This window comes from Phaethon lepturus, unplaced genomic scaffold (genome assembly GCF_000687285.1).
Source record: "Phaethon lepturus isolate BGI_N335 unplaced genomic scaffold, ASM68728v1 scaffold14186, whole genome shotgun sequence".
Lineage (NCBI taxonomy): Eukaryota > Metazoa > Chordata > Aves > Phaethontiformes > Phaethontidae > Phaethon > Phaethon lepturus.
In genome coordinates this window covers 56653-69976 of record NW_010545755.1, presented here as the reverse complement: position 1 = coordinate 69976, position 13324 = coordinate 56653, and the positions used below count along the sequence as shown (strand labels likewise).

The following is a 13324-nucleotide window of genomic DNA, read 5'->3' as shown; positions in this document are numbered from 1 at the left end:
AGCAGGAATAAGCGAGGCCAAGTGGTGGGAACAAGAAGTGGTTTTCGTGGATGCACAGTGTGGCTAACAGGTGCAGTCATGGATTTCTGAGGATCCTTTTGTTTTAGTTACTCTTCTGAAAAATTACTTAGCTGTAGCTTCTTTTTTTCATGCAAAGTTAAATGTTTGTGGAATTGAAGACCTTGATGCAATTTTATTACTGTTTTTACATAGACTAGCAAGAAATTGCTCTGAGACAGATAGTAACTTGAGAATGTATTTTGTTCAGTGCTCTAAGGGCATTGTTTATTTCATGTTGCCTGCTGCTTATTCCCGTTGAGTTTTGGAGTGTATGGGTGTTTTTTTTTTTTTTGTGTTTTAACCAATTCTGGCTTTTCTTACTGTCTGTTTTACCTATTAACAAATGAAACCTAACTCTTTTTTTTTTTGAGTCTGTGTTTCTGAATCTTTTCTTGTAAAGGTCTCTTTGCTTTGAAATGTTCTTGTGTCCTTGGGTTGAAATGATGCTTCAACATAAAACTATGCCTTTGGACAGCAATTGCATATTGAGGCAATGCATACTGGGAGTTATTTTTGAAATCAGCACAGTGTTTTTTTCACTGAATTGTTTCAATGGTAAGAAGAGGGGTAAGTAAATTCTGGAAGACAGCTTTATTTCATAACTGTGAGGCATTTTTTTGTTTTGTCTTTCAAAGTTCCCGGAAGCTTTAACATATTTCCTTTGTAGATTTTTGCAGTTAAAACAGAAAATAAAAAATAAATCAAACAAAATGTGTTATTGAATTAGTTTGTAAACCATTTTGTGCACTGTTGTATTGAGATACAAAAAATCGTCACAGAGTATTAGAGAAACTTACTACACTAAGTAAAATTTGTTTCCACTAGTGTTAATGAACATGTGTGGAAGGTAAAGCAGTAGTTGATAACAAATTGCTGAGAGCCATTCCAAACAGATTTGATATGGTAGCTTGCTGTCGTGTATTTCTTTGGTAAAAGAATTTCTCTCCTTATTTCTGTCACGTAGCTCCTTCCTGTCTCACAATGCTCAAATGATCTGATAGGCTGCATTTCTGTTTCTTCTGGTAATTCATTAATATCCCTTTTGAAAAAGGTAACGATAAAAATGTTTTCTTAGTTATCTACAGGCAACATTTTCCAGTCGTCATTCTTTTTAAACAAGTGTAATCTTAATGTCCAATTTCCTTTTTTTCAGGAGGAAGAAGGGTGGTGGTAGAATACAGAAAAGTAGGAAGGTTGTAAGGTATTGAGGAGAGTGTTTTGGGGAAGCTAGATTATTGAAGGTGTTTGAGGACTAATGTTAGGTAGTGAAGTGGACTGCAGGTATTGAAGTAAGCAACACTACCCATTCTAGAACTGTGCAAACATGAGTCTTCCAACCCTGCTAGGTTTTAGAATAGAAGCTGAAATGGTGGTATACTCCCTTCAAGATTCTCTTACCTCATCAGCACTCATGGGGTGGGAGTGTACAGAAAGTTATTTCAGAGACCACTTTTCATTTTTAAGCTGAGATTTGAGAGCTAAATTCTAGCTCTCAATTCAATGTCTTGTGCTGTCAAGTCAGAGGGTCATAGCAGAAAAAAACCTGAGGAATGTATCAAAAATCTGGAAATGCATTACTTTAATGTGTAAAATAATATGCAATTTTAAGAGTGTAAGTTATTTTAAAGACTTGTCAACTCAAAAGCTGTTTTTAAAATTCGTTATTATATAACCTTAGCATTTGCATTTCATTACATATTGGAGACCAAAGGTGTATGAAAAGCTAGAGCATTTGAGTGAATAGTAAGCTAGATGCGGGGAAAAAAATTGCCAGTCAAAGACTGGGTCAATGAGAAGTAAATGATGAAGCTGCTGAAATCTTAATTTGGACTGTCATGCTCATTTTCTAGAATGGAGGTGTACTTAATTGTTGCCAAAAGACGACTGTTCTGTTTCCAGCCTTGCTTTCCTTCTTTTGCCTTGCACAAGCTGTAGTGCTTGCCCAGCCCAAACTTGAGTTGATTCAACTTGCTAAATCATCAGTGAACTTAACACAGCCTACACACATGCACACAAAGGTGAAAAAAAGAAAAAAGATTAGCAAAAGAGTGGGCTAATGGGCACCAGAGGTGGTGGAATAATAGCGGTAGGATGGTGTGAGTGGAGAGAGGGAGGGCAAGAGAGCAGGACCTCCCCTTTTGGAAGCTGGTTCTGGCCTTACGTCATAATATTCAGCTTCATCATGTATAGCTCTTGCTCTTTTCAAAGTAGACAGGTAAGCACTGGCACAAGAAACTTGACTTGTCCAAGAAAGCATAGATAATTTTTATAGATGATGATGATACGTCATGATTCACAACTCTGCAATTTTTTAAGAGCTTTGAGTATAAGCCAAACCATACTGAAATCTGAGAGACAGATATGGGGGCTTTTTTGGGAGAGAGGTGTCGGCTTAAGTTCTTATTCTTTCAGTAGACTGCTCTGCATCTTCTGGATATTAAATTGAGTGAAGGAGGAACAAATGTGATGACTCCTCTTCTTTAAGTTACCTATTTAAACTATTGCAGGTTTCCTTTGCACTTTGTGTTTTCTTAGAACATGCTTATTAGCATGATTGTCATCCTTTGTTGTAAAGGTCTTGGAATACCAAACTGCTGTTTTGTGTGATTTTTTTTTTTTTTTTTTTGCGTCTTTCTCTGAAAGCTAGAATAAATCTTAACCACCACCGATAAAGATAAAAATATTTTTCTTCACCCGCTAGTGCTATGTTTTTTTAGACTACCATTACCTTTTTTTTTTTCCTTACTCAAAGGATTAATGTCATCTTATGAAGATTTGAGTTTCTGTCCCATTTAGGAACTGATGGCTCTGTGTAAGCTGAAGCATGTGCTCTAGATAAACTCCTGAAATCTAGACTGGAAAATTATTTAAATACATTTCCAATTTAAAGCAAACAGTAGACTTTTTTTAGTTACCAATAAGGCTTCTCAATTGTTTAAAGGATTGTTGCTGAAGATTCTGAAGTGGACCAATGTTTAGTATTAAAATTGTCTGTCTCTGTTGCTAACACACTCTGGTTAGTGGAGTATGACTACTGTGTGTGAGTCTTGAGTGAGTAAGTTTTGTGGTGTCTGTGGTGTCTAATTCAGCGTTATTCTTCAAGGAGTAAAAACAGAGTGTGGTTTGGTCTGATCCTTTCTTTTGTTGATTGAAATTCACTTCAGTGTGAGATCTTCCTCTTCTAATGTAAATGTAACATCTTAACTTTGTCGTGGGTTTCTGAATTTAGTTTGCTCTGGTAGTAACAACTGCTAGCTGCAGCACTGGGGAATATGCACCGCCTTTATAAGTGGCAGCAGCTCTCAAGGCCAAACTCTTATCTGCTTCTAATTGCACTCTGTGCCTTACTCTCCCTAGGGCTATTGTCTTTGTTAAAGACACTTGGCTTCTATTGCAGGTAAGCGTCTCTGAAAAGCATTGCTGCTGATGCCTGTTGCTTTGGGTTTTTCATACCAGTAGTGGTACATGTACTACAATTTGCTCTAACTTGTTTCTATGCTTACATATTTTTCTTCTTATTGAATATTCTAGGTCTATCTGGTGCTGGGAAGACCACCGTGAGCATGGCACTGGAGGAGTATTTAGTATGCCATGGCATTCCATGCTACACATTGGATGGTGACAATATTCGCCAAGGCCTTAATAAGAATCTGGGTTTCACACCAGAAGATAGAGAAGAAAATGTCCGTCGTATTGCTGAGGTTGCTAAACTGTTTGCAGATGCCGGTTTGGTGTGCATTACTAGTTTCATCTCTCCTTATACTCAGGTAAATGTTAGGGAAAATACAAAATGCAAAATGTTACTCATAATTTTAGCTACAGGAATCCCATGCTGAACTTAGCCAGAATCAAATGCTTGCTTGCTTTTTTTGACATTTGTGCTTTCTAGAGATGATTACTCACATTTCAGAAACATTAATCTTAAATATAAAAAAAGTTTACTTTAGTCCTACAACTGGAACTGTCCTTCAGTCTATTAGGCAGAATTATTAATATTGGGAACAAACCCAAAATTAGAATATCATGTTTGATCCATGTAGATTCCAGTACTTTATAAATAGGCAGACTAGGTATACACTTAACCTGAAAACTCAGTTAAATCGTTTTTAAAAGCAACTTTTCCTTCAGTGAATGAATGACGTGAGCTCTATTTTTACCAAATGGCTTAAGAGAAAAATGTTTAATTGCCTGCAGTTCTTTTTACTTTATTTCATGCAGTGTATACAACATGATATTAGATAACACTGAAAATTAACCTAAATCCATGTTCCCATTGTTTTGTGAAGACTTTTTTTCCTCTGTGTATGAGAACATGGATGGGAGAGACAAAAAGGATGTGTGAACGCCAAGTGTCTTGAAGGATAACCCAGGGGCTGTAGCTCAGATGTTTCACAGCATGAGAAGGTGTTATTTCTTCAGTTACACTGGTACAAACAGTTCTTCTGATAATAACTTGGGGAACTCAAGATCCTGCAGTAAAACAGAAGTCTTTACATATGAGGAAAAATAACCATATTTAGTAAGAGGTGGTTTTAGTGGACTTTTTGAAAGTTTTTTGTTCTCTAAATGAAATTCAACAATTGTTTCAATGCTTGGCAAGCCATACAAATAAAACAATATTTGGAGTATACAAGTCTCATCAGATTAATTAATGTAGAAAAATCTGGTGCACTGGAGAGAAAGGTGGTCATATAAGGAGCAGCAGGTAATCTAGGTAGATGTAACTGTTGGGGATGTAACTCCTAAGATAGGAACAGGTATAGAAAATTCTGCACTCTATGTCTGAGTTTGTGTTTGTCTCTTTTTTTATAAATCGGGTTAATGTAAAATATCACAGATATTCATGTCAGATTTTACCATGTGATGAACTGTAGCCAAACTGATGTAGCTTGCAGGGCATCAGTTGATCAAATTTCTTTTTTCAAACTTTGAAAACTTTTTTTTCATTTTACTATCAATTTCTTTAAAATGAACTTTGAAAGCAGAAAGTCAATAACAATATGTGGGTGCAGTCTTTTAGTTTTTTTTCTGTTTTCTTTCAGGATCGTAATAATGCCAGACGAATTCATGAAGGGGCAAGTTTGCCTTTTTTTGAAGTATTTGTGGATGCTCCATTGCATGTCTGTGAGCAGAGAGATGTTAAAGGACTATATAAGAAAGCCAGGGCTGGAGAAATTAAAGGTGAACCTAGATGTAGTCACATCCTTTCTACATAAGTGAAACGTTGGTGTAATTTGACTGCATGTAAGACTCAAGTCTGTGAGTGTACCACCCTTCAAAGCAGCATGGGTTGGGGATAGGACCGAGCAGAAAATTGGGATCGACTTTCAACTCATGCAACTGACCAGTTAAATGTATAGGACAGGAAAAGGGTGAAACTGGCTGTCCTCACATCAAAAAACCTTGAGCAGATTCCATTGTTTCTATTGCAATCTCTTATGATTGAGGATTAGTTCATCTCCTTTGTGTGTCCATGGAATAGTTAAAAAAGAGCCTGATTCTCTCTAACTTCTATAAAGAATGACATTAATAAGAGTTACTAACTTCTTCCAAAAAGTAAAGCATGATCACCATCTTTTTGTAAAGACCACTAAGAACACTTGTGAAGAGACTAACTTTTATTTTGAAATTAGGGTTCTGTGCTAGTGCTCATGAAAATGATTTCCAATCCCCACCCTCAAACAGGGATTTAAGTACAGCCTGCAGTAAAAAAGCCTAAATATGTGGTCACTCACTGCAAGTATTGTTTCAAGCGCTTCTTTGCTCTGTATCATATTATAATTTGTGGAGGTTGACGGTAGCACTTTTTACTTTGATTAAGAAGCAAAGCAGTTTTTAAAGTAATCACTTCTAGGGGCTGAGTTTGCAGATGCTGCAATGACAAACCCACTGTTAATCAAAAGTGATATAAAAGTCAAGAAATCTAAGACATTCCACATGACTGGTTGCTTGATACTTCTAGTACTACCAAAAACATGATGCGAAGACCAGGAATACATAAGGCTGAACTAAGGTTTGCTTAGAATCAAAGCAAGATGGCTTGAGATGGCATGATACAAAGATATAGTTCTGCACAGAATTCTCATTTGTGCTGTAGAACGTCCTTCATATTTTGTTAATTTTACAAGCCCTGTAATGGAATTGTGTTACTTTAGAAGTGGTAGTGAGGTATACAGTGCCTGAGTAAGCTACAAGTGGATCTAGCAGTGGCTGTACCTTATGACCTATCTGATATATGAAGGATGAAAATTAAATGAACTTGCCTGCTCACAAGGAATGTCAGGAACTGTTATCTTCTTTTCTCTGGCAATGGTAATGGGACACTTTCTTTGCCCCTTATTCCCACTCCTCCAGTAATCAGATACTAATAAAGTACGCTGTTTTTGGAACAGATACTGGCCTTTCTTTATCACATGGGGTACTGCAGCAGTTGATCTTTTTCTTAGGTGGGGAATTAAGCTACTAATTTTGAGAGTATTTAAGTCTGAATGGAAAAACTCGAGTTTTGATGTTTGCATTTGCAATTGTAGAGGATGCAGATGTTCAGTAGCTGTGGCCCAGCTGATATTTCTGCTGCAGATCTGACTTGTAGTGCTTACATGCTTTGCTTGTGGACTTTATTTTTCGTCCTGTTTATGCCTGATTAGTCAGAATCTCCTCTGTGTCAAAGCAGATTGCTAGCTAAGTAGGACAGAACAAGTGTCACTGGTAGCTTGTACCTATTTTGTCTGTGACAATAGCTATTGAAACTATAATACACACACATCTACCTTACATTAACAGCTATCTTAAGATGGGTATATTAGTTAAATTAATGTAATAGGTGTTGGAATTCCTCACTCTTCAGAGTGCTGCTTGGTGGCATGAGTGTAAACTTACATATATACTGGTTGTTCAACATCAGGCTTTGTGTTCAAAAAAACCCAACAACAATCACAGCAAATAATGAAGGACAGGTAATGGATGACTAACTCTGGGTTGATATGCACAGTTCTTCTGCCAGCGCTCCTTTTTTTATTCAGAGCATAAATCAAATAACTTCAACAAAAATGTGTTATGTATGTGCTGCAGAATGCTGAAGACTGATGCAGTCATGTAATAGGACTAGCAGATGGTCTGGTAAAGAAAGCTGCTGTTGATTTCCCTAAGAAATCCTGTATTAAGGAAGATAAAACTCTGTGCTCTTGCCTGTTGCTTTGGATTATATCTAGAAAACTGTCTGTGAACAATTTTAAAATCAAGTCCTCTTTTGGAAAAAGTAATTTAAGAGTTTTGCCCTACAGGTTTTACTGGGATTGACTCTGAATATGAAAAACCGGAAGCCCCAGAGCTTGTGCTGAAAACTGATTCCTGTGATGTGAATGATTGTATACAACAAGTTGTGGAACTTCTTCAGGAGAGGGTGAGCAGAAATGCGGATATAACATAGTAACTTTTTTCAAAGCATATGTGCCTGCTATCTGAATGTATGTGCTGCAAGAAGCAGAGGCACGTTTTAAGAGTTAAAGGCTTATACATCTTTAAATTCTAGCTTTTAAACTTGTCCTATTTTGTGTTTCCTTATTAAACCTAAACATTGCAACAACATTGACCTCTAAGTGAGATAAGATTCGGACGAGTGGAAAATCAATTTATATTACCATGTAAACCATATTACCATGATAACTGGTAGGGAGAGAAGGCTGTCTCAGTTGTTAAAGAACCAATGATGAATACTGACTTTAAAACTGGTTGCTAGCATTTGTAAAAGTCTGAAATTTTTTTTACTGTGTCTCTATAGCATACAAATTAGTATATACTGCAGACGTAAAGAGACAGGGATGCATTTACGCAGTAATTTGAGCTGGCTTGGATAAGGCTGCTGTGGTTGTGTCTGGTTTCCCTTGTTTCCACTGTTTTTCTTGCGCTAGTAAAAGTGGTCCTGCAATTGTGTAATGACCAATTCAGGAAACTGATCTTGACATGGCTGAGTTGAGTTAATGTTTCATAGCTTCTGAAAAGGTAGGTCTTTTTCCTTGTTCACACCTGCAATCTACACCATCCCTTTTGAAGCCTCCAGGCCTCCTTCTGTTGTCTCCTAAGTGGATTCAGCTCATTATCCAACTTAAATAAACAAAAAAACCCACAAAGAAGCAAACAAAAAATGCCCAACAAACAGAAAACAAAACAAACAGATAAAAAAAAAAAGTCCAAAACTCACTAAAAGTGAAGGCAGGCATGAGATGACTTTATCCTCTTGAAACCATACCCCAGAATTTGGTAGTCTTCATATAGAAGAAATGTGTCTCCTTAAATTCTTATCTATAGTCAGTGGGTAGTAGGATGACATTTCAGATAATTATTTTAATTTAAATACTCCAGCAGACAATTATTCATGTGTTCTTTGTGAGGTGGATGTTCTGGAAATTTAGGGTGTAGGCAGTAGCTTGAGTAAAGCTCCACCAAGTGTTGAAGTTGGTACAAGCAGAAGACCTCATCATGTAGCCAACATGGAGGTAATTTTAACCCTCTGTGCCAATACAGCTCTAGAGAGATTTAGTCTCTTGTATTTAGATTTTCAAGAAAACTCTGTTCTATCTTTTCACTGCTTGCTCAAGGTTGCTCAGGAGATAAGACAGGGCAGAAAACCACAGCAGAATTCTAGATTTTTGCCCTAATGCTCATCTGATTATTTTTTGGAAGAAAAAGGGAGCGAACTGTGTAGGAGTCCTACCTAGGGGAGCTGGCAGTTCCTGACACTGGGAGGCCCTGCACCTCCTGCTCAGAAGAACAATTCAGTACATTTCATCACTGTAGAAACCAATGTAACATGTGCCAGGATAGGGATCCCCAGTCTTGTATTAGTATGCTTGGTACACAGTGCTGAATGCTGGCTAGTGGCCCAGTCAGCTTTGCTTTGTCTTTTGCTTAAGGCACATTTTAACACTTCTTTTTTTTTTTTCCTTCTTTGTAGACAACAGCATCATGAACGCCAACATATCTTAATGGTTGCTTACTTTAATGAGAGACAATGAAACCAAGGCATGGCTGAAAAGGCATGTCTTGTTCTCAGGATGTATTAATACAGTGATACCTCGATAATATAATTTCTGTAGGTTTTCTTTAGTTGAAACAAGTTGTGGCTGTGTTCTTCTTTAATAATCCATTGTGATTAGTAAAGAAAAAGACCATAGGCCAGCAGCATTACAAATAATTTGGGATGTTTGTTTTGTTTCAATAGCTGTGAAAAACTTTGGGAAGAAGTCTGCTCAAAGTATTCGTAATCCCTGAATTTCAAGGACTGTTTTTATACTAGTTCAGGCAATAATGGCAGTAAAGAGAAGGCAGCTGGAACTGTATAAATGTGTGTTGAGATAGAGATAGACATACATACATATTTATTAAGAATTTGAAACATTGTTCTTTTATAGGTGGTGGAATTATTTGGTTCTTAGAATTTTTTGTAATATTTGAAAAGAACTCTGAAACAAATTTATCAGATCTTTTCCAAAAACATGTTCAATCCTTTATGGAAGAAAAAGGGAGGTAACCACACAGAAATAGGAGTAATAAGCAGCTGTTGAATCTAGAAAGTTCTTGCATGGTGTACCTTGGTTTTGAGTGTCACCTAGTTTGGCTTCTTTGCAAGTAAATGCAATAGATGCTTCAAAGTTCTTTTAAGGGACCTAGAAGGCAAGGTGCTGATGAGTATCTCCTAAAGCTACTGAGTCTGAGTCATATGAAAAGTTCCTTTTTTTTTTTTCTCAACTGCTTTCAGTACTATACAAATTGGTGCTTGCAAATTTTTTTTTTTATAAGTCAGAAAGGCTTGCGTGGCTTTTGAGCTTGGTAAATTTGGCTTTCAGTCTGCTGATGTCTTCCAGTGGAGTCAGACAAGCCTAATGCAGTGTTTGACTGTAAATATTTCATTGTTTTCATTCTCGTTTTTCCTGTCAACAAATATAGCTGATCCAGACCGTTGCACAAAGTTCGTATTTTGTTACTATAGAATAAGTTTAATATTTAGCCCAGAAAATATTTTCTGAATAGGAATGCCACCTTTATTGTTAAATGAAGTGCAAACGTGTAGAAGGAAAGCGTTGCATTTCCAGTAGGTTAACTTTAAACTTTTAACTACCTTTGTATAGAAGTCCCATTCTTAGGGACATCAACATAAGGCAGCTCTGCAAATACCACCCCCCAAACTGGAATCTGATTATGCACTGCTGCCACTATTTAGATCAATCCACTGTAAGTGTGTATATACTTTCTGTCCCTTTTTCCATCTCCCACCCATGCCCCGACAGTTACAGCCAAGTTCTTATCTAATCTTAGCATTATACTTATATTTGGGAGTGTGGTCCTCATGGTATCTTATAATACTAATTTCCCAGCTATATTTCACAAAATCACAGAATCACTAGGTTGGAAAGGACCTTCAAGATCATCAAGTCCAACCATTAATCCAGCGCCACCATGTCGCCTAGACCATGTCCTGAAGCGCCACATCCACACGTTTCTTGAACACTTCCAGAGATGGCAACTCCACCACCTCCCTGGGCAGCCTGTTCCAATACCTGACCACCCTCTCAGTGAAGAAATTTTTCCTAATATCCAATCTAAACCTCCCCTGGTGCAACTTGAGGCCATAATTGCACAATTCCCTGTAATTGTGTTCAAATTCTTTATTTTGGAGTAGTGAGAATTTGGAGCAGAGTGGAAGTTAGGTGTTGTTCTTTGTTCTTTATAAGGTCAGTCTCTTCTTTTTTCAAGATGTGAAGCTTGTGGCTACTGGTTCCTGGAAAATACGAAAAAATGGATTCTGCTGTTCTGTGCATCTGGGTTTTTGTTTGTTTGTTTGTTTTGGTTTTGTTAGCTCAAAATATACTACAGCTGACACTATAACAACATAATGAGTCTCTCTGGAGAAAAGTTCTCAGTCTTGTCTAGTTCCTCGTTCACGTATCAAAAATTTGACAATAAAGAATACTCTGTGAGATCACCCTGGTCATCAGCATGAGTTACAACAGGCTCCAGAACATCTTTCAGTATTTTTTAATGAGAAACTTGCAAACATGGGAGCTTAGTTTTTTTTAATATCTGTAACATTCATGTAGAGCAAGCGTTACAGGTCTTCAGCCCACTTTTGCATTATTTGACTGAATTAAGCGCTCAGAGTGTATTTGATACAGTTGATTATATCCAGCTGCTAGCTGACTACTGAATCATTATTTTACATGAAACTTTGTTTTCCGTCTCCTCCTGCTTTCAACGTAATCTCAGCAGAAAATTTGTACAAATACAACTGTTGCTTGTTTGGACACAGTGTTCAAACAAAATACCTACAGCAAAAGGTGATTGGGTGAGAGTGAATGGGATTCATAAGACAAAGTTGCAGGCCATGGGGATTTTATAAATGGTTTATAATGCTGTAAGTAAGCATTTGTATGAAATACTGTACAATGACATTAACTTACAGCATACCTACCTTTTAGCTTCGATATTTGCTGACATTGTGTGGAATAACTCACCTTTTTGATAACTAAACAAAGTACCTCTCTTCCTAAGACATGAGGAGGATACAGAGAACTGAAATAAATTTTTCAGCACTATAAAAACATGTGCCCGTGCAGCAAGAGCATAGCCAGCAGGTCAAGAGAAGCAATTCTGCTGTTTTATGTGTCACTTGTGAGACCTTATATGGATACCAGGCCCAGGTTTGTGCCCTTCTCCCTTGCCCAGTAGAAGATAGACATTGATGTACTAGAGTGAGTTGAGTGGGAGGCCACCAAGATGGTCAGGGGCTGGAGCATGTCGCTGGACAAGGAGAGGCTGAGGAGAACTAGATTTGTTCAACCTGGAGCAGAGGAGGCTAAAGGAGGTCTTGTAGCTGTTTCTAGCACCTCAATGGCGGGGTATAGAGAAGACTGATGAAGACTTTGAGGTGCACAAGGGTAGGATGAAAGGCAACAGACATGAGATGGTACATGGGAAATTCAAACTAGGCATAGGGGAAAAAAGCCTTTCACTGTAAAAATCATCAAATACTAGAACAAGTTGCCCTGAAAGTTTGTGGATATTCCATCCCTGGAGATACTCAAAACTTGATTGGCCAAGTTCCTGTGCAGCCTGCTGCTGTACTGGGACCAGTTTTGAGCAGGAAGCTGGACTAGATGACCTCCAGAGGCCCCTCTGTGATTCTGTGATAAGGCTAGTAGTTATTTTGTGTAAGAAGCTGGGGAAAAAAACCCATGCTCTGTGTAAAGGATATGCAAGATTATACTATTAGTTTTATACTGTTACAGTGAAGATTTACACGCACAACAGTGTGAGCAGAAACTAGTATAAGCTTTTAAGCATAATTTAAAAAAAACACCTGAGTATTCAACTTCTATAATTCCTACATGAATAAAACATTGATTTCTTCTCATGCTTAGGAAAGTAAGCAGCACTTCCTGTATTTTAAGTATGGATTTACTATTTTTGAGGTGTATGTGCCTTGATTTCTTCTGAAAATATAACTACTGAATGTTATAGAAATAGAAATAGATTTCAGTAGCTCAAATTGGTGAAACGTATAATTTTGGAGTTGTTATTGAAGAACAAGCTTCAGCTAAATTGAATTGTATAATCATGAAATGCTGTGATAGTGTCATCTCTGGCACAAGCTTCAGCTACATGTAATTGTATAATCATGAAATGAAATCATCTCTGTCACTTGTTTCTTCTGCTTTCTTCTCTTGTTTTTAACTTCTGTATTCTGGGAAAAGACACATTCAAGGTTTTGGTTCAGAGCCATTCTATGTTAATTGCAGAGCCTTCAGTTAGGCAGCAATCATCCAGTTAGATCTGATGACAGAGAGTTTGTATGAGTATTTCCTAGATGTTTTTGGTCAAAATTATTTAGGTTGATATAGATGTACTATATAAGCTAAACATGACTTATTTTGACCAAAACAAATGTGTAAAGTCTTTACACATTTGAGAGAAATAGCAGTGAATGGCTGGGGTCAGAAATTCCTCTTGTTTGCACAAGAAGAGTGTTTCTATGGCTCAAGTGAATTTAAAATGTGATAGAACACAACTGACGGGCAGAGAAGAGGCCTTCAGTTCAGAAAATTGTACCTCTCTCTGTTAAGATCCTGACTGTCACTGCACTTTTCTGTTTTCCCTGTGCTTAAAGTACTGATAAACTTACCTGCAGGCTGTAGGAAACAAAACTTCAGTGCTTATTATAGTCAAGCAAATACTTCTGTTTGTTTTTTCCATATATAAATAATTCAGT

The 13324-nt window shown here is 37.3% G+C and overlaps 1 protein-coding gene across 1 annotated transcript in view; it reads left to right on the top strand.

Annotated features, from left to right (window-relative positions):
• PAPSS1 (3'-phosphoadenosine 5'-phosphosulfate synthase 1) overlaps positions 1 to 13324 on the top strand; it is a 43653-nt gene that overhangs the window by 6788 nt on the left and 23541 nt on the right. Inside the window, exons 2-5 of the mRNA XM_010289062.1 lie at positions 6 to 70; positions 3592 to 3827; positions 5103 to 5241; positions 7344 to 7462. Of these exons, the coding sequence (XP_010287364.1) occupies positions 6 to 70; positions 3592 to 3827; positions 5103 to 5241; positions 7344 to 7462 (559 nt within the window). The remainder of the gene's footprint in view (positions 1 to 5; positions 71 to 3591; positions 3828 to 5102; positions 5242 to 7343; positions 7463 to 13324) is intronic.